The 23,770-nt window shown below is 41.8% G+C and overlaps 1 protein-coding gene across 3 annotated transcripts in view; it reads left to right on the forward strand.

Moving 5' to 3' along the window:
• The window catches only part of LOC147020179 (uncharacterized), a 44,602-nt gene extending 22,122 nt beyond the window's left edge, over window positions 1-22,480 (forward strand). For 2 of the 3 annotated variants that reach the window (XM_085895282.1, XM_085895281.1), the window contains exons 2-4: window positions 343-869; window positions 14,191-14,279; window positions 18,641-22,480. In XM_085895282.1, the coding sequence (XP_085751408.1) occupies window positions 343-869; window positions 14,191-14,245 (582 nt within the window). In that variant the 3' untranslated portion in view covers window positions 14,246-14,279; window positions 18,641-22,480. The remainder of the gene's footprint in view (window positions 1-342; window positions 870-14,190; window positions 14,280-18,640) is intronic. The other variant, XM_085895283.1, reaches the window with a different exon arrangement.
• Window positions 22,481-23,770: the final 1,290 nt, after the last annotated feature.

The following is a 23,770-nucleotide window of genomic DNA, read 5'->3' on the forward strand; positions in this document are numbered from 1 at the left end:
GTGAGTCTCGTACTTTTGTCTTGTGTTCAATGTCTTGTGTCCAACGTCTTGTGTTGCCATTTGAACCGAGTTTATTTATTTTTTTAAAGTTCTTCATTTGTCGATTTTTTTATATTTTATTTCACAAACTTATTTTGCTTTATCCTGAGAGAAGAATTTAAATATTTGTTTGTACTCTTTTATTTCATGTCGTCCAATCATAGCTTCGATAAAACGAAGTGGAAGGGTAAAGTGTGCTTATTTGTTTATTAATTTGTGGGCATTAAAAACTAGACAAGATATAATACAGTTTGAAATGTTGACTCAGCCCAGCACTAAGTGCTAATTTGTTTAACTTTGCAGATGGACATCGACCTCTCCGGTTCCTCTTACCTGTACCGCCGGCGTGTCGGCGCCATCAGCAAATGGCTCAGCGATGGGTTAGATCGCTGGGTCGATCTTGTGCCTTACCGTGAATGGCGGGAGCCACGAACTTATCTTCGTGATTCCCTCAAACGTCTTCCACCACTCAGACTGCACCACCACCATCGAGATCCACTGCCCCATCCTGACAGAAGCAGCTTGTACAGCTGGTGGTCCAGTTTCCCTACCTACACTTACAGTCGCTGGAGGAGACCAGGAGGGAGAGGTCACAACCGTAACTTTGGTTTATCCAACTATTATAGCAGCATAGATGAGAATCCTTCATATCCACTTTGGAGAAGAGGCCGCTGGTCCACATCACTTGATTCACAATTCATGATCTCAGCGCCAGAGATGCATAGTGTCGGATCAGCTATTCGCTCTCGATATCACAAGGTGTTGCTTTTCCCAGGCTATGGTGGGAATATGAATGTTCCGACATCCCTCGACCACATTTGTTCTGCACGGTAAAGTACCTCTACTAACCATAGACTGTGATTTGCATTTATCACTGAAAGACTCTAGAACCCAAAGAGCTTTTTCAAAAGTTTTGACAAAGAATATCAAGACAGTATGTGCAAAATAGATCAGACAGGGAGAGGTTTTCAAATAAGTTCGAGTGTCAAAAATAATTATCGTTGCCAAATAAAGGTTTGGCTGGCAGGATGGCCGAGAGGTATGCACGCTTGCTGTAAGCTGTCTAGCCTGGGTTTGAATCCCAACCCAGCTATAAACTGTCATCCCGGTGTTTCAAAGCCAGGGTGATTCATCAATGTGTTTGCTGTCCCTCGGATGGACGTGAAACAGGTGTCCTGTCTGCCGACATTAGTTGGTGGATATTAAAGATTTCACAGTGCCCTTTGCCAGGAGAAGTTCAGTGTTGTTTTTTTTGTATATATAGTTGAGCCTCATGGAAGAGCTCATACACTGAGCATATCAGGACGTAACAGAAAAACACAGGATGCAAAACACACATGCATGGGGTGGATAAATTGGACACAGAGGATGCATGGGGGGGGGGGTAAGTTGGACACAGGATGCATGGGGGGGGGGATAAGTTGGACACAGAGGATGCAGGCGGTGGATAATTTGGATACAGGAGTAAACACCAAGGTGGGAAAACTGGAATAAGGGGAGATTTGGGTGGGGTTAACAAGGGGAGAAAAAAAATAATGGTTTTGGATTGGGGACGATCTGAGATGGCGGTGAACAGCCGTCTTGAAAACCTGGAGGGAAGAGTGAGATTGAAAAGGATGTGGAAGTTGATTCCACAGGCAGGAAAAAAAAGGAACAAATGAGTGGAGGTAAGCGGTGACCCTGGATTTATGTGGATTCCCCAGAAGGGGGAATGTTGATGGTAGACCGTGTGAGCCCTGCAGAAACCTGAAGGGAGGGGGGACAAAGCACAGAAAGAGCAGAGGGTACAAGGACCAGAAAGGAGGCACCAGTCGAAGACACAGAGACCACCGACCCATCTGTGATGGTGAAGTGATAAGCCCATAGACTCAGCTTCATTGTGCGAGATTCCAATGATGTTGAAGGCCTTGGTTTCCACAGCGTTAAGTTGAGCAAGATCTGAGGAAGCTCAGAGGGGAGAGCAGTTCTCCATCAAGCTGCAGATGAAGGCCTTGTAAGTGGATAGGAGTTCAGGTGTGCCAAGGAAGGACTTTGTACAGCGGAGGATGCCGACCCAGTTGGTGGCCGGTTTTGCAGGCCAATTTTGAAATGGGGTTTTCCAACGAAAGATAATGGCTGATAGTGAGACCAAGGAGTGTGAATGACTGAGCTTCTTTCAGAGGATTGTTAAGAAAGTAGAAAGGAGTAATTGCCAGATGGTTCAGAGAGAGATTTGTCAGGTTAGAGACACATATTCCAAGTGTTTGACCATGTTGTGATTGTGTCAAGGTCTGAAGAGAGGAGGGACACTTCAGCCTGCCTGTCTGAAGGATGAAGATGTCATAGCAGAGGGTGAAGTCATCAGCAAATAGATAAGGAGGATTTTCCAGAAAGTCAGAGAGATCAATGATGAAGAGCAGAAATAGGGCTGGGCCCAGAACACTGCCTCAGGGACACTCTCGCCTTGACAGGGAGGGTAAGTGAAAGGATTCCGTTGAGAGCCCAACGTTGACTACGAGAGTAGAGGAAGTCAGTAAGCCATGTGTGGAGTTGGCCTTGGATGCCATAGGCGGAGAGTTTGGAGAATAAGGTGGGTTGCCAGACTGTACAAAAGCACAAGCTATGTCCAGAGAGATGGCCTTGAACTCACGTCTGACAATGGGGGCCTCCATCCATTGTTCGGTGAGTAGAAGCAGCATCTCTAAGGTAGAGTGACCTGGTCTGAAACAAAATTGGTGATAAGAGCTGAGGTTGGTGGTGAAAGGATGGATTTGACATGAACTGCAATGATGGATTCCATGATCTTGCTGATGATTGGAAGTAAGATGATAGGTCTGTAGCCGAGATAATTCGTTTTTGCACATTTCTTATATCGTGCAGCGATGTTGCTGGATTTACGAGCAGATGGAGGATGACGTAGCACAAATGATGAGGTGGAAAGGGCAGAGAGAGGATATGCACGAGCTGCAGATCAGGTTTTTAGGATGCGCGAGCTGATGCCGTCTGTTCCAGTAGCAGAGTCAGAGTTGAGGGTTTAAAGAACCTTCTCCACCTTCTCAGGTGCTAAAGACATGAGTCCAAGAGCTGTTGGGTGTGATGGGGAATATGTGCACTGAGGGTTGGTATTGGGGCACAAGATTTGGAAGCAAACAAAGAATTGAGGCATTCAGCCTTCTCACGAGCAGAACCGTCTGTGGTGCCATTTGAAGAGAGGGAAGGGATGGAAAGGAAACATACATTAGACAGACTTAACAAGATGTCACCAGGTTTTAGAGGAGGGAGACAAGTTTGAAAGTTCAATCTTGAGGTTAGACAGATGTTGTTTTCTGGCTCTCCTGAGAGCGAACTCTTGTTCCGGATTTTTTATAATGCAATGAGTTTGCCTTCAGTCGGATTTGCCTTCCAGGAAGAGAAGGCAAATTGCTTCAGAGCAACTGCTTCACCACAGGATTTGGTGTACAATGGGTGGGAAGAAGAGTAGGATAATTGTAGATGAGATGGGATGAGCTGTGCATGAAAGAGAGCAAGTTTCAGTGGAATAATTCCCATGCCGAGTTAATATCAGGGTCAGTAGATATGGGTGATCAGTCCTGAAGAGAGATGCACTGCTTTGCAGCCCAATGCCAGATTCACTGGCATTGAGGCAGCTCTCCGAGAATAGCCAGAGATGCTGACTTTCATAAACATCCCATCACATGAACCACTTGGAGCAGAGGAAAAAAGCAGGAGACATTTGCAGGAAAGTTAGTCATCACGAAGTTCAGAAAGGGAGGATTTGCGATTGGGAGAAATCTCGGTGGGAAAGTTCACAGATTGAGTCAGTGCCATGAAGTCACAGAAGTATTTTGCTGACGTGCCATGGCTGGTGAGAGAGAGGTAACAACGCCCATTCAAGTTGCATGGTGACAATTGAAATCACAATATATGAGGGAGAGAGTTGGGATGAGTGGTTAAAAGTTTGTCAATGTTGTTTCAGAGATGTAGGTGGAGTCTTCACTGTTAGGCGGACAATACAACACACAGACGAACGAGAGTTGTGAGCAGAGGGAAAGTCGTAGGCAGAAGTAGTCCTGGGGGTTAGGAGGTGTGAGGTCAGTTCAAGGGCAGTGGGAAATTGAGTTATTGATTTAAGGAGCAACTCCACCGCCGGGGCGTGGTTAAGAGCAGGTCAGCTATCACCGGCACCATGTCAACATTACAAATTCCTGCCCTCACCTTAATCAGCCAAGAGTGTCAGCCAAGTCAGGCATGGCCAGCCAGTTCGAAAAAGACTTGGGCTAAGCTTTCCGCAGCCAACCCCACAAAGATGCGCGAATAATTGTGGCCGTTTAAAAAGTTGCGTAATAAAGGTTGGCTGACACTCTATCACCCAAAAAGTTGTGTACAACGCATGTATTTGCATCACATGCGAGTCGGCCACTGTGTGTGCCGCCCGATAAATAATAATGTCATACACTGTACAAACCGTGTCTCAGGAACAAAAAAAAATGAAACCTGTTCCATCTCCCTGCGACGAGAATGACATTCCTTTACTTTGGCTAATGTTTGAACACATTTTCACCCACATGTCGGAGGGTGTTGCTTTCATGGATTTGATTTACCTTCAGAGGTCATTGCTGAAAAGGACAGTGCAGAGGGCAAAGCCCAACTTGTTGAGGCATTTAGAAGACAGAGAATTGGCTTTTCAAAGTCTGGCAATGACATGCCATTCAACATCTCACTCTTCCATATATATATATATATATATATATATATATATATATATATATATATATATATATATATATATATATATATATATATATATATATATATATATATATATATATATACATATACATTCAGGCCATTGTGTAACCTACATCAAAACTCGTGCATACATAACACCAAGAGATATGTGCTCTTTGTAACAGGCAGTTGGACAGTCTGCCAACCTTTAGAAATAAAGCATTTGGCACAAGGGATCAAGGAACAACATCTCCAAACAACCTTTGTGCCCTTAAAAAAAAATAAAATAAAAAAAACTCAGACCTAGTAAAGTGCAATGGAAAATTGGAATTTGCGGCCACAGGTGTGCGCAATAACAATAACTGTTCAATGCATCATATCTGTAGAGCTTCTTAATTGTGAGATTTGGTAAAGGTGAAACTGCTTCAACAAATTAGGAAGATCACAACACCGTACAAACATTTGTTTCACTCCTTCACCGAATACTTTGGGTTGGCAAGATAGCTTAGAAGTACGAGGTATGCACACTCGCCTCTGAGATGTCGAGCCCTGGTTTAAATTTGTGGCACAGCTTTAAACTGCTGTCCTGGTGTTTTGCAGGCAGGGTGATTAGTCATCGTGTCTGCCATTCCTTAGACCGACGTTAAACTGAGCATCCCAATTTGCTGCCAGCATTAAGTTGCTGGACTTTAAAGAGCCCACAGTGTCCTTCATAAGAGTCGAGCTATAATCGCTCAGCATTGAAAACATCGCAAATCGCTGCCCTAACCTAGAGGGGCACTGCGTCAGTGGCACCACTGTGCTAGTAAACCAACAGCTCGAGACTACAAACGAAATGAAAGTAAATGACCTCATGCTTTGTTGGTAGAAGTTTAAATTCATATACAATGTATTTTATGAGCTTAAATTTAACTTTAAGCGTATGAAGGTTAACAAATTTGCAGTCGTAAGGTGAAAGAAAATGTATATTTTTCGTAGTTGTGAATGAATCCTCGTTTCATTCTGCTTCAAAAAAAAAACAAAAAAAAACCATCTTCAGAACAGTAAACTAATGTTTTACCACCATGAACCAATGTCAATATTCATTCATATCACTTGGCTGCTGGTTGCATCATTTCTGGGAGGGTACCAATGCTGCGGATGCAGCACGCCCTTGATGGTTTGTGGAGGAATGTATTATTTGTGCAGAGGATGCATGCGATAACTCGCCTACCCTTCGTGAAAAAAACACCGATGGATCTTTACTATCTCACAGCAAACGCGAGCACACGGGTCTCCAGTCATGTATGACAGATGGCGCACTCACTAATGCATCACCCTGCCTGTGAAACACTTGGGTGACAGTCTATAATTGTCAGAAATCGAACCCAGACGAGACATCTCCAATGCAAGTGCACTACCTCCAAGTGTGCCCCCCCCAGCTTATCCACAGATGTCTCATTGGAAGAACAGTCACTGATCCCATTTGCCAACTTAGCTGTCTGAATGTGATAAGCTGGGGCTCCAGTAAGTAAAAAAGAGAAGCTGCGTGCAATGCCAAATATGTTGAATGGTCAGTTGCACAAGTCACAGCAGCCAATCCATTTTTGGTATACCTGCTCCATGTCGATCCAATTCCTTGGCTATCATCACCTCATTAAACCCTATGGCTCATGTGCATATAATTAGCAAGAATCCTGTCAATATTGAGAGACAGTTATAAGTGTGGACTAATCCTTAAGCGCTATTCCCAAGTGAAAGGGAGGAAACAGGGGGTGTGAATGCTCTAAATTTTCAGAAGTTAAACTCATGGCATCGAATATAACTAAGTCAAGGCATCCATTTCTGCACTCGAGTGAAAAGGTGTGAAAGAGGGATTGGAACAGGTGGACATCACAAAACAGTGGGACATGCTGAAAACCCTTAACAACTGTCAAAGCATGCAAATCACACATGCTTGCTCAGTACAGAGTAATTCATGCTATTTCTGTCATAATTATATCAATATATTATGTGATATTGCATGTGTCACTGTACACGTATATGTGGGTTGTGTGGATCTTTCTTTAATTGTGGTAATCAATTTTGCTCAAGATATTCTTATTTTACAACTAAATGCTTCAATCTTGTACAAGGGGAGCAAGCTTTAGGCATCTGATTATTTTGTAGTCACCACTTTCTCATATTTATCTCCTCTCATTGTATAGTTATATTAAAAACAAGTACAACTATAATGGCACTCATAGTGTGCATAGTCTCACTTCGCGTGCTCATTCTGAACAAAAATTACCATCGTTAATTACCTTCGCATTCTGCGAAAGGTTATGTTTTGGTCGGCGTGTATTTATTTATTTATTTGTAATCTTGTGATTCGTATAACTCAAAAAGTATTAAACCGAATTGCATGAAATTTGGTGGGATGATTGGATATTAGCCAGGAAGCATTCGATTAGATTTTGGGATCTTTCGGGTCAAAGGTCAAGGTCAAGAAAAGGTCAAAATCGTCTTTTTACGATAACATGGTCAATTTTTATTCAATTTGCATGCAACTAACGCCAAAATGTTCAGAATTCAACGCCTCATCTTGTGATATGCAATATGACACAATGACGCCCATACTCTTGTTACCGGTTAGGGGTCAAATGTCAGGGGGGTCACGACCTTGAAAAATATGCGGTTTTTGTCATAACACGGTCAATTCTTGTCCGCTTTACATGAGCCCAGCACCAAAATGTTCAGAATTTAATGCCCAATCTTGTGACACAATGACGTCATAACATATGTCACCAGTTGGGGTAAAATGTCGGGGGGGGGTCACGCCCTTGAAAAATATGCGGTTTTCGGCATAACTCAGTCAATTCTTATTCGATTTGCATGAAACCAGCATCAAATGAGATTACCTTCTCTTGTTGAAACGTTGTATTCACCGAGCTTGCGAGTGAAGACTCGCCAAAACGACGTGAGTTGATTGTTGTTTAGTCCGTAGCCCCCGAAAGTCGGGGGGGGGGTCATGACATTATAGTTATGTGGTTTGTGTCATAAGACCATTCATATGAAACCAGTTCCCCACACTCATACCAAGAACAAAAAAAGTAGTGGCGGCAAAGGTATGCACTCTATGAGTGCCCGTTCTAGTTGAACAAGCAACTATTATTGCCTACTGCTATTATTGCCCATATACCTGTGTCATCCATGCACCCAATTATGTCACATGCATTGTCATTATCCGGAACTTTATTGATTAGTGATAAATTATTAGGATAATTAACAACCACTTTTGTGCACACCAAGGCCAAATTTCATCAATGAAGTTGGATATGAAGAAATTTCAAACTATGTTCGCCATAGTTTGATTGATTATATGAAGGAAGTTTCGTATTGTTTTGTTAATTGGTTCTGGAGAAGAAGATGTTTTTTTTGACGTTTTTATATTCAATACAATATGGCTGCCAGACCACATGACTGACGGCGTCATAAATTTAATTCTTCACTCACATCGGGTTGTAGATCAGATAAATTAAGTTTCATATTTTTAGATCCTCGTGGAGGATCTCGAAGCCTTACTTCCGTTATTGTTCTTCATCTTCTTCTTGTGGACTTAATTGTTTCACAGCCGACAATTTTCATCGAAACTTCCTCAAACTTGGTGTATATATGTAAAAATACCCTGCGCAGACAGAAACCATCTCCGATTTTGAAAATTCCTCCTATAAAAAAGTTATGACGTCAACATATCTCCGCAAATGGAAATCGCCTAAAAATTATCTCCGAAACTAGGCAAGCTTTTTGAATTCTGTTTGTGGGAATCGAACAGGGCATTAGCAGACATGAATTACCGCACATATGATGCATCACTATGACATAATATCAATTATGACGTAATTCCTATTTTTTGACTTTTTCGTTTCACAACCCAGAGTTTTCATCGGATCTTCGTGAAACTTGCCATGTATATGCAGAAAGCCCACACGCAGACAGTAACCATCTCCGATTTTGGAAATTCGTCCCAGAAAAAAGTTGATGTCATAATATCGCCGCTAATGGAAATCGCCGATACCATTATCTCCAAAACTAGGCAAGCTGTTTGAATTTTGTTTGCGGGAATCAAGCCGGGCATTAGCACAGATAATTTATCGCAAACCTGATACATCAGGTTAGTTGCAAACCATACCCAAGGAGTTGCTGTAGCTGTGTCCAATAAGCTGACCCCAATGATAATTGAGGTAACACCGGTCAACGAGCGTATTATGAGATTAAGGATTCGTCACTCCTCAGGTGTCATTTCCCTGGTCTCTGTTTATGCTCCGACTGAGGCGAGTGATCTCACCGTGAAGGATGCATTCTACGCCACACTCGAGTCTGTGGTTGTTCAGTGCCCCAGAAGAGATACACTTCTAGTCTTGGGGGGGTTTCAATGCATCGACTGGAACTGATAGGGATGGTTATGAGATGTGTGTTGGTCCCCATGGGTCAGGAACTATGAACCAGAATAGCACTAAGTTCCTTGACTTTGCAAGAAGTCATGGACTTAGGGTTTGCTGGTTCATGGTTTCAGCACCCACAAAGTAATCGCTGGACTTGGTATTCCAACGCTGGCGGTGTGGCAAAGGAGATTGACCATGTCCTCATTGATGGTCGCTGGAGGATGATCCAGAACTGCAGGGTCTACCGGAGTGCTCAGTTCCTCAATACTGACCACAGGCTTGTTGTAGCAACTCCAAAGCTGCACCTTAAATCCTGGAGAATGGTACCATCCCAACCTCGGCTGGATGTTGGCAAGCTCAGGGATGAGAGAGTAGCTGAGGAGTTTGCGAACAGGCTGAGTGGACACTTGGGGGGTCTGGGTGCTTTGGGTGGTACTGAGGAGTTGTGGAGTGCCTTCAAGACCACTGTCCTTGATGTTGCCGGTGGATGTCTTGGAACTCACCGCAGAGCAAAGAAGAATTTTGTCTCTCAAGGGACACTGGATACCATTGACCAGAGTCGCAGGGCCAGGCTGAATGGCAGAGCTGAGCTGTTCAGGGAGCTGAGGCGTAAAACTGTACGTGCACTGAGGGTGGACAAGGAGGCCTATGTGCGAGGAATCTGTGAGGGGTAGAGCATCACCTGTGGACAGGTGATTCTCGTCCCGCTTACAGGGAATTCGCGCATTGCATTCATCCAAGCCCATCGCTCGGAGCACTGCAGTTAGAGCAGAGAGCAGAGAGAAAGGCTCCTGACAGAGGAGTCTGAAGTGAAGGCCCGCTGGACCGGTTACTTTGAGTGCTTGTACCGGGCTGATCCCCCAGCTGTCGAGTTGGACGTCAAGGGTGTTACAATCCCTGTTGCTGACCCTCGAATCAACTGTGGTCCACCTTCGCTTGTGGAAACAAGGGCTGTGGTGAACCAGTTGAAACGGGACAAAGCTCCAGGAATCTGTGGCATCCATGCTGAACTTCTCAAGGCTGGTGGAAGTGCTGCACTCGTGTGGTTGCATGCAGTTTTGTGCTCTGCCTGGAACACAGGTATCATTCCAACTGATTGGAAGAGGGGCCTTGTTGTCCCTCTCTAGAAAGGGAAGGGTGATCGCCAAGACTGCAACAACTACCGAGGGGTGATGCTGCTCTCAGTGCCTGGCAAGGTCTTTGCTCGGATAATTCTCGATAGGGTTCGCCACCATCTGCTTGAGCACCAGCGTCCAGAGCAGTCAGGCTTTACACCAAAAAGGTCAACGATTGACCGTATCCTTGCTCTTCGTGTGCTCACCGAACGCAGACGAGAGTTTCGGCAGGGGCTGCTTGCAGCCTATGTTGATCTCTGTAAAGCGTTCGATTCAGTGAATCGGGATGTCCTCTGGAGGATTCTCGGTCTTCGTGGGGTGCCACCAAAACTGATCGATCTGATGTCTGAACTCTACTCTGGTACTGAGAGTGCTGTGAAGTGTGGTGGTACCATCTCTGACTTATTTCCAGTTTTTACTGGAGTTCGTCAGGGGTGTGTACTGGCCCCCACACTTTTCAGCAGTTGTATGGACTGGATTTTAGGGAGGATGTCGGAGAAATCAAGCTGCGGTGTATCGTTTGGGAATGTCAAGATCTCAGACCTTGATTTCGCAGATGATGCAGTCATCTTTGCGGAGACTTTATTTATCCTTTTGGGGGCCCTTGAGGTGCTGAATGAGGAGTCAGAGCCACTGGGATTACGGGTTTCTTGGGTCAAAATTAAGATCCAGGCTTTCAATGACATCTTGGATGCTGCTGTCCTGTCTGTGCCTGTTTGTGGTGAGGATGTTGAGCTCGTGGAGAGATTCACTTACCTTGGCAGTGATATTCATGTCTCTGCTGGCTGTGAGTCAGAGGTCAATGGACGTCTGGGTCGGGCCTGGGGAGTCATGGATTCACTGGCTCATGGGGTGTGGCGCTGCCGGTACCTGTGCGGGAGGACGAAAGTCCGAGTCTTCAGGTCCTTGGTACTTCCAGTCTTGCTCTATGGATGCGAGACTTGGACTCTGACCAAGGATCTGAGACGGAGACTTAATTCCTTTGGTACCAGGTCTCTTCGGAGAATCCTTGGCTATCGCTGGTCGGATTTTGTGTCCAATGAGCGGTTGCTGAGAGAGACTCGGATGAGATTTGTGACCTGCATAGTCCGTGAGCGTTAGTTGCAGCTGTATGGACATGTGGCTCGTTTTCCTGACGCTGATCCTGCTCACCAGATTCTCTAAGTGGGGGAGTCTCGTGAGTGGAGGAGGCCAATGGGCCGACCACGTGCCTCGTGGTTGCAGCAGATTGACCATCACCCCAAGGAGATGGGGATGGGCCTGGCGTCTGCCTGGGGGATGGCAAGACGGAGGCCCCTGGAGTCCTGGCGGAAAGTGGACGCAGCGACGCACTGTTCTGGCACATGCTCCCATTCCTGACCTGACATGACAATGACGTCATATTCGTTTTTATGACATCATCATTAAGAGGACGAGGATCTTCGGTCATTTGAGCTTGTTCGGATAAGGATTTCCATTCAACAAACTATGCCTGGCATACCACTTCATCGATATCACCTTGGATACCCCTGCATGTAAAAATCTGGACCATTGAGACCATTTCTTTAGAACATTTTTAACGACCCTTGTAGGTACAAGTTTCTAAATATTTTGTGAATATCGACCATTAATAACAAATATATAATATAAAACATTTTGTAAAGATCCATACATTCATTTAGTGCAATTCGGAGTCCTCTTTTGCTATGAAAATGGGTTAACGCTCAATGTCAGCCACAAATGCTTTGTTTATCACGTTCGTCCATTCATGGAGACTGATACTCGCCTCAAAGAGACTGGTATTCCTGTGCAGTAAAGGAATTGTTTTCACTGAAAGATCATTTCAATGTTGAAAGTCGAATGTGACTTTTGCTTATGGTTGAGAAGATTATCTTCATTCAAGTTGTTGTATATTTTCATAATATCCTTCATTTTGTCAGAAAATAAAAGCTCTCTGTCTGTCTCTGTCTCTGTCTCTGTCTGTCTCTGTCTCTGTCTCTGTCTCTGTCTCTGTCTCTGTCTCTGTCTGTCTCTGTCTCTGTCTCTGTCTCTGTCTCTGTCTCTGTCTCTGTCTCTGTCTCTGTCTCTGTCTCTGTCTCTGTCTCTGTCTCTGTCTCTGTCTCTGTCTCTGTCTCTGTCTCTGTCTCTGTCTCTGTCTCTGTCTCTGTCTCTGTCTCTGTCTCTGTCTCTGTCTCTGTCTCTGTCTCTGTCTCTCTCTTTCTCTCTGTCTCTCTCTGCTGGCTCATGCTCCCTCACTCTGGGTTGCTGTATCCTCTTTCTATTTTTTCTGTTTCATCCCCTCAATTGGTCTATATCGTTAACCCAAGGGTTCATGGATAAAAATCTAGACGACTTTTCATAACACAAGTCCGATGGTCCGGGAACTGAAACAAAGTTAACTTGCAAAATATATTAAACAAGGAAATACAGGGAAAGCAGACACAGGTGGAGGCCATTCAGCCCATCATGCCAATAACACCATACTAATTTATAAACACAAGATCCAAAGAAGAAAATGTAATTTTTTTTTTGAGTTTTTGTGGGTTTCTGTTTGTATTTATTCATCTTTTTTTATTTTTGTATTTGTTTTTCTTCTCTTCAGGAGAGGGAGCATCGTATTGGTTTAAAAACACACAAAACCCCTTGATGAGACCTCCACTAACAGCAAACCGTACACACACACAATCACTCATCAATGCTCAAACTACTTAAAAGTCCTGCCAACATCCCTATACCCCCCTCCCCCCCTCTCAATAACTTCCAGGTACCTATCCAATTCCAATTTAAACTTATCTACTGTTTCTGCTGCCACTACCTTTCCAGGGAGGCCATTCCATGCATTAACTACTCTTTGAGTAAAAGTCCTCTACCTAGTTACTGCCTTAACTCTCCTCTTCTTCACTCTCAGGCTATGGCCCCTGGTCCCATCACTGTCTACTCCTTGAATAATTCATCTGCATTTATTACCTCTGCCACCGAAGGTGAAGGAGGTTATGTTTTCACCCTTTTCTGTCTGTCTGTCTGTTTGTTTTTGTGCAGGATATCTCAAAAAGTTGTGGACACATCCAGATGAAATTTTGTGGACAGGTTGGGAGTTTGACAAAGACGAACTGCTTAGATATTGGTGAAGATCTGGATTCTTCACCATTTAAGGATAGGGCCAAAAACGATATATAGTACGATAGCTCAAAAAATTATGGACGGATACGAACGAAACTTGGTGGATGAGTTAGTTAGCTCACAAGAACAAGCCGATTTGATTTTGGTTCAGGTCCAAATCCATATCCGTAAAATGTTCTGCCGGGTGGAGGTATGCACTGCACTGCATGCCATTGTAGAAGGTTATCATGACAGGTTGTAGAAGGTTGTAGAACAGTCATTTAAATGGGTGGTTAAAGACTTGTTTCTTCACTCCAGTTGTGTGGATACAATTTGATGGCTGTATAGAAACTCAAGTTAGAAGTTTTTTATGTCGCATGTTGCATGTGGCTGCTGCTGGTGTATCCTCTTCGTTTGGGAGCACAGTTTTGTCACTGCTGCAGAGCACCCTGTAGTTTTGGGCAGGAAGTTTGAGAAATTGCTCATGTTGGTGGTGATAACTCGCCTCCTTTTTGATGAAATACACTGTGGAATCTTTAATGTTCACCAACTACTGCTAGCAGACAGGACACCCTCCTTCACATCCATTTGGACCAGAGATCTGGAGGATGAAACATGCCTAATTGTAGTGTAGAAGCGAGTGGTCACAATCTCTACTAAAGAATGCCAAAAACCCAGTAATGGGATGCAAGGACATGTCAGCTGATGTGCTTCATTCATCGATATTGATCAACTGTGACGTATCCCAATGACACAATCATAAGTGAGCAAAAGATCATGAAGTGTGTACCAGTTTTAACTCTTCCTCCTCTACCTGTCCCTGCTTCTTCCCTCACCTTCAATGACAGTCGCAAGGATCGCTGGTTAAGGGGTACAGCTGCTCTGGCTGGTTGGGACTACTGACGAGGACAGCCAACCAACAAAGATCCGCAAAATGGTAAAATCTTCTTTGTTTTGATAAAATCATTTAAATCTGCAATCTCACTCCATATAAGTTCCTTTTTTCCAGGCAAGCATCGATGCAAGGTCCTTCATGCATTTTGCTTTTTGCTGCCTCAAACCTCAAAGTTTTAACATCACTATCTATCGATAATGTTTTCCATATCCAAATTGATTTGTCAGTTATCAAAGCGTGTCAGATATTACCTAAGAGGCCATATACGTATAAGAATGCATAGGGTAAGATATTCCCCTGCCATACCCTCTCCCCGCACAATTCCTCAGTCCTGGGTATATGTTCATTATCCTCAACACACTGAACTGATGGTATACCAGGCAATATCAAATGAAAACTTTTCAGTATCGTGAACAATGTAACCAAGGAGGATATGTGCTTGTGCATGCATATCCTCCTTCATTATTTTGTTCACTATAGTGTAAGGTGTTGGGGATGGAGAAGAACAATGAAAATAGAGATTACAGGACACAAGGGGTAATTTTGGAGTGTGTTACACAGGAGAAGGATCTGGGGGTGGTAATAGATACGGGAGGTAAGCAGACAGCACAGTGCCAGTCAGCTATCGGTAAGGCAAATTGGGTTTTAGGTTGTATTTGGTGGGGGATCATTTATAAATCAAAAGAGGTGGCGTTAACATTGTACAGGAATTTAGTGAGGGCCACATCGAGAATATTGTGTGCAGTTTTGGTCACCACAACTCAGGATGTCAGAGAGAGGGTTCAGCGCAGGGCTACTAGATTGATTCCAGGCTACTAGATTTTGGACATGGCAAAAAAAATTCAAAGAGGAAGGCTGTCTGTGCAGGGCAAAGGGATCTGGACGACCACCCGTACCGGAAGGTATCGTCAATCAGTGTGCAGCAGATTCAGTTATGAGGAGCGGCTGAAGGAGACAGGGATTTATTCACTAGAAAGGAGGTGATTATAGGGAGATATCATAGAGATGTGAAAGATAATGAAAGTTATAGATAAGATAAGTGCACATGAATAATTATTCAACAGGGTAGAAAGTGATAGGAGCAGGGGCCATAGTCTGAGAGTAAAGAAGAGGAGAGTTATGATGGTAAGTAAGGAAGGGGTCTTTTACTCAGAGAGTAGTTTATGCATGGAATGGCCTCCTTGGAAAGGTTGTGGCAGCAGAAATAGTAGATAAGTTTAAATTGGAATTGGATAGGTACCTTGAAGTTATGGAGAGAGAGAGGTATGGGGATGTTGGCAGAACTTTGAGGGAGCTTGATCATTTATGGGTGATTGTGTGCATGTGCGCGGAGTGTTGTGTGGTTGATGGTGTGTGTTTTTTTTTTAACTTAAGACTGTCTACACCTTTGCTCCCTCCTCTGGAAAGAAAAAAAAACTTAAAAAAAAACTACAAAAAACCCACAAATAAACAAAAAAACCCATCATTAAATAAAAAAACCTATTGCATCTTCTTATTTTGATGTGTTCATAAATTGGTGTGGTATTGATGTAGCGCAGGCATGATGGGCTGACTGGTCTCCATGGAATTGCATGTGGTACATGTTTGGAGCCTCTGTGGTGTACGTTTCCATGTATGATGTTGCTGAAAAACTCGCCAATGAGCGATGAAATCCGTACGGCGGCTGAAGAGGCTTGTGACATTGGGATTCACAAGTATGTGCTACATCTGAATGTTTGCAGCTGTGTCAGAACCTGGGTGGGGGTTTAAAACAGCAAAGGACTTACCTTGTGTAGCTTTTCTTGGTTGCTTAGTGCAGATTTCTTTGGCAAGAAGGGCCGAGTGGTTTTTAATTAAAAAAAAATCCCAGCCGCAACTGGGGATAATTGATTAGATGAGAACTGATGGGTTGATTCCTCCCATTATGGGTGAGAGATGTGATTGAGCCTTTGAGATATATATATATATATATATATATATATATATATATATATATATATATATATATATATGTATATATATATATATATATATATATATATATATATATATATATATATATATATATATATATATATATATATATATATATATATATATATATATATATATATATATATATATATATATATATATATATATATATATATATATATACACATACATATATATATATATATATATATATATATATATACATATGAGCCTGGTGTTGGCGCAGTGGTTAGGGCAGCGGCTTGGGATCCAAAAGGTCCTGAGTTCAAGCCCCGTTGAGCCACTGAATTAATACACCAGGGGGTTGACTCAGCCTGTCATCCTTCCGAGGTCGGCGAAGTGAGTGCCAGTATACTGGGCCGGTGTATACCCCAGTTAAAATAGGTGTACCATATCCCTGTGTCATAAGAGGCGACCAGGGTTGCGTCAGGAAGGGCATCCGGCGTAAAACATGTGCCAAATCACTAATGCGGATCATACGGATGATCCGCTGTGGCGACCCCTAACGGGAGCAGCCGAAAGAAGAAGAAGAAGAAATATATATATATATATATATATATATATATATATATATATATATATATATATATATATATATGTATATATATATATGTATATAGTGTCCCTAAAAAAATGACATCATTTCGTAGTCTAATAACATAGCTAATTCTCACTCAAATGATCTCAAATTTTAACAAAATGTGTAAAAACTAACTAAGTTGAATGTTTCATTTTTTATTTTTTTTTCAGGGTAAAGAATGACGTTCACTGGAAATGAAAAGGTATTTTGTGTGTTGGAATATGCTCGAACAGTCAAACAAGAGTGTGCAGTGTGCATTTTCAAGAAAATTCAATAAAAATGCACCAACTGGAAAACAGATTTGGACATGGCACAAAAAATTCAAAGAGGAAGGCTGTCTGTGCAGGGCAAAGGGATCTGGTGGACGACCACCCGTACCGGAAGATATCGTCAATCAGTTTCGGGAAACATTTGTGCGAAGCCCCAGAAAGTCTGTAGGAAGAGCATCTATGGAAACACAGATTCCTTGTACAACACTTTGGCGTGTAGTAAGGAAACGCTTGCGAATGACACCCTATAAGCTGCAGCTCGTTCAAGCCTTAAACACGGATGACAGGGAAAGGCGCAAGCAATTCTGTGTCACTATGCAAGAGAAACTTGAAGATGAGGAGTTTGAAAAGCGTCTTGTTTTCAGTGATGAGGCTACATTTCATACGAGTGGCAAAGTCAACAAGCATAATGTTCACATTTTGGGAAAATGAAAATCCCCATGCCACAGTTGAGCACATGAGGGACTCGCCGAAAGTGAATGTGTTCTGCGCAATCTCCAAGAATCGTCTTTATGGACTGTTTTTCTTTGAGGGAAACGTGACCGGCGATGTTTATCTGCAAATGCTTCAGAACTGGTTATTTGATGAGCTCATTGCTAATGAGCATGAACACTTCATTTTTCAAGAGGATGGGGCTCCACCTCACTGGAAGCTGACTGTGCGGACTTATCTCAATGAGAATCTACCAGGAAGATGGATTGGGCGTGCCAGTGATAATGACAATGTGCTATTGAAATGGCCACCACGTTCACCTGACTTGACACCTTGATATTTTTTTTCTATGGGGCTATGTGAAAGGACTGGTCTATATCCCCCCTCTTCCTACAAGCCTGGAGGAACTTAAGTAGAGAATCACTGAGGCGCTGAAGAATGTTACGCAAGACATGCTACAGCGTGTTTGGCAGGAGCTGGACCACCGACTTGACGTGTGTCGTGTCGCAGGCGGTGCGCATTTTGAACGTTTGTGAAATTTTGAGAAAACGGTTATAAAATCTACATCCCTCTGAATCTCTTGTTCGAATTTTGATAAATAAATCTTTCATTGTTCAACATGAAGCCTATTTACTTTCGTTTGCCTGGGACATGTAGTTACTTAGATATTCACGTTTCAAATGATGTCATTTTTTTAGGGACACCTTGTATATACAGTATATATACTCAAGGATGCGTTTCCCACCTTTCATGTCACAGTATCTTGCCTCACCTTCATTTGTTTTCTTTGGAAATTGCATTATGTTGGATGAAAAAAAATGGAGTATGACCAACATATCCTTGCACTCACACTCCTTGTAAACCCCCTCCCAATCTCCTTTCATTCCTTTTCAACCATACCCTGCCTTGCTTTCCTACCTTTACCAAAATTATTTTTCTCAAACCACCTCCCCACCACCCCTTCATTTTGAGTACATGATATCTCGATGTCCCTTTTAAAATAAATATATTATATATATATATATATATATATATATATATATATATATATATATATATATATATATATATATATATATATATATATATATATATATATATATATATAGCATTGTTCAAGGAAATAATGGCATTCCTTTTACTTTCAGATAGTGCTGAGAAAACCCACGAAGCACAGGAAGATGGATGAACAAATTCAGCACCTACCTCCTTGTACATCAAGAAGGAAGTTGTTGATTGAAAAAGATTTTCTTTTGCAAAGCAAATGGGTAACAGATAGATAAAATTCAATTGATCCTGAAATGTTAGATTGGCAAGGAACTACAAAAGAGAGAACAGTCTTATAACCTGTTTCAGTGAGGTATGTGCCTATTGTTTCACAAAGTGAACGAAGCGCTGTGCAGTATGAGGGGCATTCAAAAAGTTATCGGAAGGGGATACTTAAATGGTTAAATATATGGCAACATTCAAAATGTACCTATATATAATTGGCAAGAAAATTTATTTCATGAATAATTATATACAGTATACCTGTATATTTAAAAATAAAATAAAACGTTATCATTTCTTCGAGCATTGTGTCTCGTTCTGAAAACTCTTTGAACGCTCTGCCTGTAGTGTAAGGGAAATGAATTGAAGTGCTTTGCATGGCAGTAGTTTTTCATTTAATCTCCCCCTGAAAATTTTTTGCATCTTTTGCCTCCTGATGTTCACAGTGGCATTCAGCATGTACAATTGAGTAGGAGTGAGCAAGGCATGGTGCGGCTAACTTTACAGTGTTAATAAAAAGGCAGCAGGGGTAGCTTGGTGCCTCTGTCTACAAGTGCATGGAGTCATCAATACCCAAAATGCTTGAAACTTTTGTTGCATATTAAAATAATAATAATGTGCAAGGAGATGGGGTGGATTTCAGCACATGATGAGCTCGATTACCCACATTATAGCAAAGCTGTATCTAAGTTGTGATAGCAAAAATAACGTGAGCAATTTTAAATGTCTTTCTGTAATTCAGTCCATCATTACATCAGCTCTCAACATTGACTGCTCCAATAACATCTTCTATACCAAACTATCTATCTTCTTTACAAGTTCATTCTATCCTGTATTCAACTTTCCTGTCAATCATCTCGACCCTAGTGTGGTGAGGCTATCACAGGAAAACAACTTTAATTCTCCTCCTGGAAGGCAAACATGATTGATAGCAATCTGCATTCTCTGCACAACTCAGAAACATTGTGCATCTGTCCAAGGAAGAGGCAGGGTCCAACATCAAGCTCACGAGCGATCCAAATTATCCAGCCTCTCACCATCCTGCAAAACCTATTAGGAGCTGATCACATCAGTATCTGACACATATCTCTATTTAATTCCTTCTCTCCAGAAGGATGATTTCCTCAACTCCAGCTTTTCAGCCTTCTCCCCAACATCAGCAAAGTCATGGAGTTCATCATTGCGGTTGACCTCAGACACTATCTCTTCTTGAACTTGATAATCTCTGACAACCACTTTGACTTCCGACCTGGCCAAACAACCTTGGAACAGCAGTGGATTTGATCTCCTGAACCATAAGCAAGAGGTTAGGAGCATCTCTCTGGATATCTATGGAACCGTTGAAACAGTCTGGCATCCATCCTTGATTCCTAAGTTGTCTTCATTGGTATTCAGGGCCCCCTAGTCAAGTGGTCATTTATTTCCTTTATGAGCAGAAACAGCAAGAGTCCCCTGATTGTTGCCCTATCCCATGATCTCTCCCTTCAGGCTGGAGTTCTACAAGGCAGAATCTTAGGACCTACATTATTCCTTATGAATATCAACGATCTGTCTGATTCTCTTGAAAATCAACTTTGCCGATGACTTCACCCTGTGCAGAACAATACATCACAGTTGTGAAAGGTTGGTTGATACCAAATCCCTTGTGTCAGAACTGGACAAGATAAACCACTGGCTAGCTACTTTGGGACATGACATTCACCACCAGCAGGTCACACTATCTCCACAAAGATCAGCAATCAAACTCTCCAATCCACTTCCCTGCACAGCCACTGAAAAAGGTGCTGTCCCCAGAACTCCTTAGCCTCACTATCTGCCGTAACATTTCATGGAAGGATCATTTCACGATCAAAGACCACTCACAATTTGGGTCTGGGTATTCTCTGTCACGCTAAGACATACCTCAACTGAAATGAGCTCATAATGGTGTTCAAGGCTTTCACATGGAGCTCTATAAAGTATGGTTCCCCACTCTGGACTGGTGCTCCTGCTTACTACTTTGCTCCTTTTGAGGTATTAAAAAAACAAGGCCTTCTGCACTGTTGGTATCTTAAGGCAGGATTGGGATTCCTAAGAACTGTCATGCTCCCACCAGCAGTGGGTTGGTGGACTCTATTTTATAGAGCTCACATTTGGCCTTGCTCCTCTTGCACCCTCTCCAAACCACAACAGGCCATGTATGTTCCTTGAGAAATGTTTATATTCTCATCCTCCCAAAGTCCAAACTGGTTGCCAACCTGCGTTTAGCGTCACCTTATTCTCCAGATTGTGGGATCAACTCATTTGCCCATTGTCTTGTCCTCATTTCAGTCTTTCAAATGTACTGGCCATCACTACCTCATACCCTCACTCACCCATGCACATCCATGACCTCTTCTTTACATACTGATTATTTCTCATTCTGTTCTTTTCTAGGCCATTGTTATTCGTTTTTGTGCATGTCTCCTTTCCTCCTTGTGCATGTCCACCCCCCCTCCCCTTCACCCCTCTGGTAGTTTTTGAACCTGCTGCCCTTTGTCGTTTATCTCCTCCATTCGTCTAGACCAGTGTTTCTCAGCCGGATTTACCAGACAACCCACCTGTCCAGGTATTTGGTCGCTACAACCCCCTGTTATCCCCAACAAGGGTTAAAAAAAAAAGACAGGAATGGGGATTTCGAAATTTACTGGCAAAATACTGGGTGTATTGAAGTGGGGTTATTTTTAACCCAGTTGGGGAAAACTGCACTGGACCCATCATTTACAACCCTGACTACAGGAGTAACAAAAAAGGCTGGAATCTGGGTCATTTTTATTTCCTTTATGCATACGTCAATTTGGAGACCAGTCTAACTCAGCGAACATCGTAGCTCACCCTCAATATCGATCAGCCTGTTTCTGGCTTTAGTTTTGATCACTACTAACATTGAGATTGCAAGTTCACATCAGTAAGTTGCTGGAAATATCACGAGGACTTTTGTAACTACTTCACGCAGATAGCTCGCGACGCTCCAGGAAACCCACTCGTGATCCACTTGTGGGGTCATGACCCACTGTTTGAGAAACACTGATTGAGATCCTTGTATGACAAAAAGAGACCTTATTGGAAAAAAAAATATTTCAATGAGAAATTTAGGATCAACCACTAATGCAACATTTTGATTTAGAGGAAAATAAAATACTAAAAGCAGAAATAGTGGAGAGAGAGAGATAGAGATCAGCTTTCTACTGTAGAATGCAGACTATCACTCATAACAGAAGTCTGTATAAATCACTTGTGTTTGCAAAAGTTTCCATGAAAACACAAGTCTAACAAAATAAAAAGCAAGAAAGGAAATTGTCATACATCACAATGAAATGCAAAAAGTTGTGATATAAATGCATTGAAGTACTTACGCATTGCAGGGATTCATTGATCAGCTTAACTTTTCATATTAATTAATTGCATGATATGAGAAACATTGTATACTTATCTTGTATATTACGATGGGTATTTCTTGAAAGCAAAACTCATCAGACAGAATAACAACATTGAAAAATAATTCAGAAATATCAATGATCTCTCATTTAAAAGTAAACTATATGCCAAAGTGTGAGAAACATGTGAGCGTTAAGATCATTAATGACTGCTATATAAATATGATGCTGTCTTAAAACGTATTTTAATTGAACACATCAGTTAGAGTGACAATATTCTAGAAAAGCTGTGCAGTGAAATAAAATGTATCCACAAAGCAAAAACCAGTCTGCTGTACTGTTTGTACTTCATCAATATAGAGTTATAACATTGCATTCTCAAAAGTATAAAATAATGGAGTATGGTAGTACTCCATGTAGAGGGATGATATCGGAAAAATGGCTGCCCATTCGAATGTGGACGCAATGATACATTCATAGACTACTATAGTATGAAGTCAGAACCATTTAAAAGCCAAAACATTTATTCTCGAGCGTTTTCTGAACTACCAAGACTCAAAAAGACTCCAGAAAACATTGTGAAAGTACCACATCGGGAGATCACGAAAATGCCAATTTCTACTACTTCTTCTCATTCTTGCCCTCTCAAAATAATGTAAAAATGTAGCCCAAGCTACCTCAATAACTGCTGAAGCCATGATGGTGATTCCAACATGAGGAAGTTACTTTGTCTCTGGGATAGTGCATGCAACCTAAAATTTGAAAATATATATATATATATATATATATATATATATATATATATATATATATATATATATATATATATATATATATATATATAACATTAATAATTTTGTTATGAAAAGTAATCAAATATAAATGTGGACTCAACCAAACCAGCCCAGGATGGTGAGAGGTGGGGGAGGGGGAAGGAGTTGGAAATGGACACTAGACAGAACCATTCCAAAAGAGATACATATCCAAACCATCACCCAAATCAACGGAAACAAGAAAAATAGCAATCAGAGATTGCAGACCCTCACCTGAACATGTTTTCTGTGGTGTGTGTGTGATGACACATACAGTTTAACGTCCATCCGAGGGACGGCACACACATTGATTAATCACCCTGCCTGTGAAACAACAGGATGACAGTTTATAACTGTGTCGGGATTCGAACCCAGGCTGGACAGCTTCGAGGCAGATGAGATGAGTATGATGTGCCATATTAAGTTTATATTACAATGCGGCCCGTGATACTGCCAATTTGTCAGGATCAATGAACAAAGCATTCTGTAACTTTTATTACAATTTTGATTCATATTAGACACATGTGTTTTTAACACGATTATTCATTTATCATATTCGTTGGCAAGAAAAATATATTCAACACTAATTTTTGTTTAAATTTCCGCATATTAATTATATATATATATATATATATATATATATATATATATATATATATATATATATATATATATATATATATATATATATTTTTTTTTTTTCGGATTTCTTAGGCATAAATTTTAAAAATTTCAAAAATCAAGAAAAAACTAGAAGGGCACTCATTGGAGTGCCTACCTAAACCATGTAATGCCTGATCCA

This window comes from Eptatretus burgeri, chromosome 9, assembly GCF_056783735.1.
Source record: "Eptatretus burgeri isolate ZD-2024b chromosome 9, Ebu_testis_v1, whole genome shotgun sequence".
Classification (NCBI taxonomy): domain Eukaryota; kingdom Metazoa; phylum Chordata; class Myxini; order Myxiniformes; family Myxinidae; genus Eptatretus; species Eptatretus burgeri.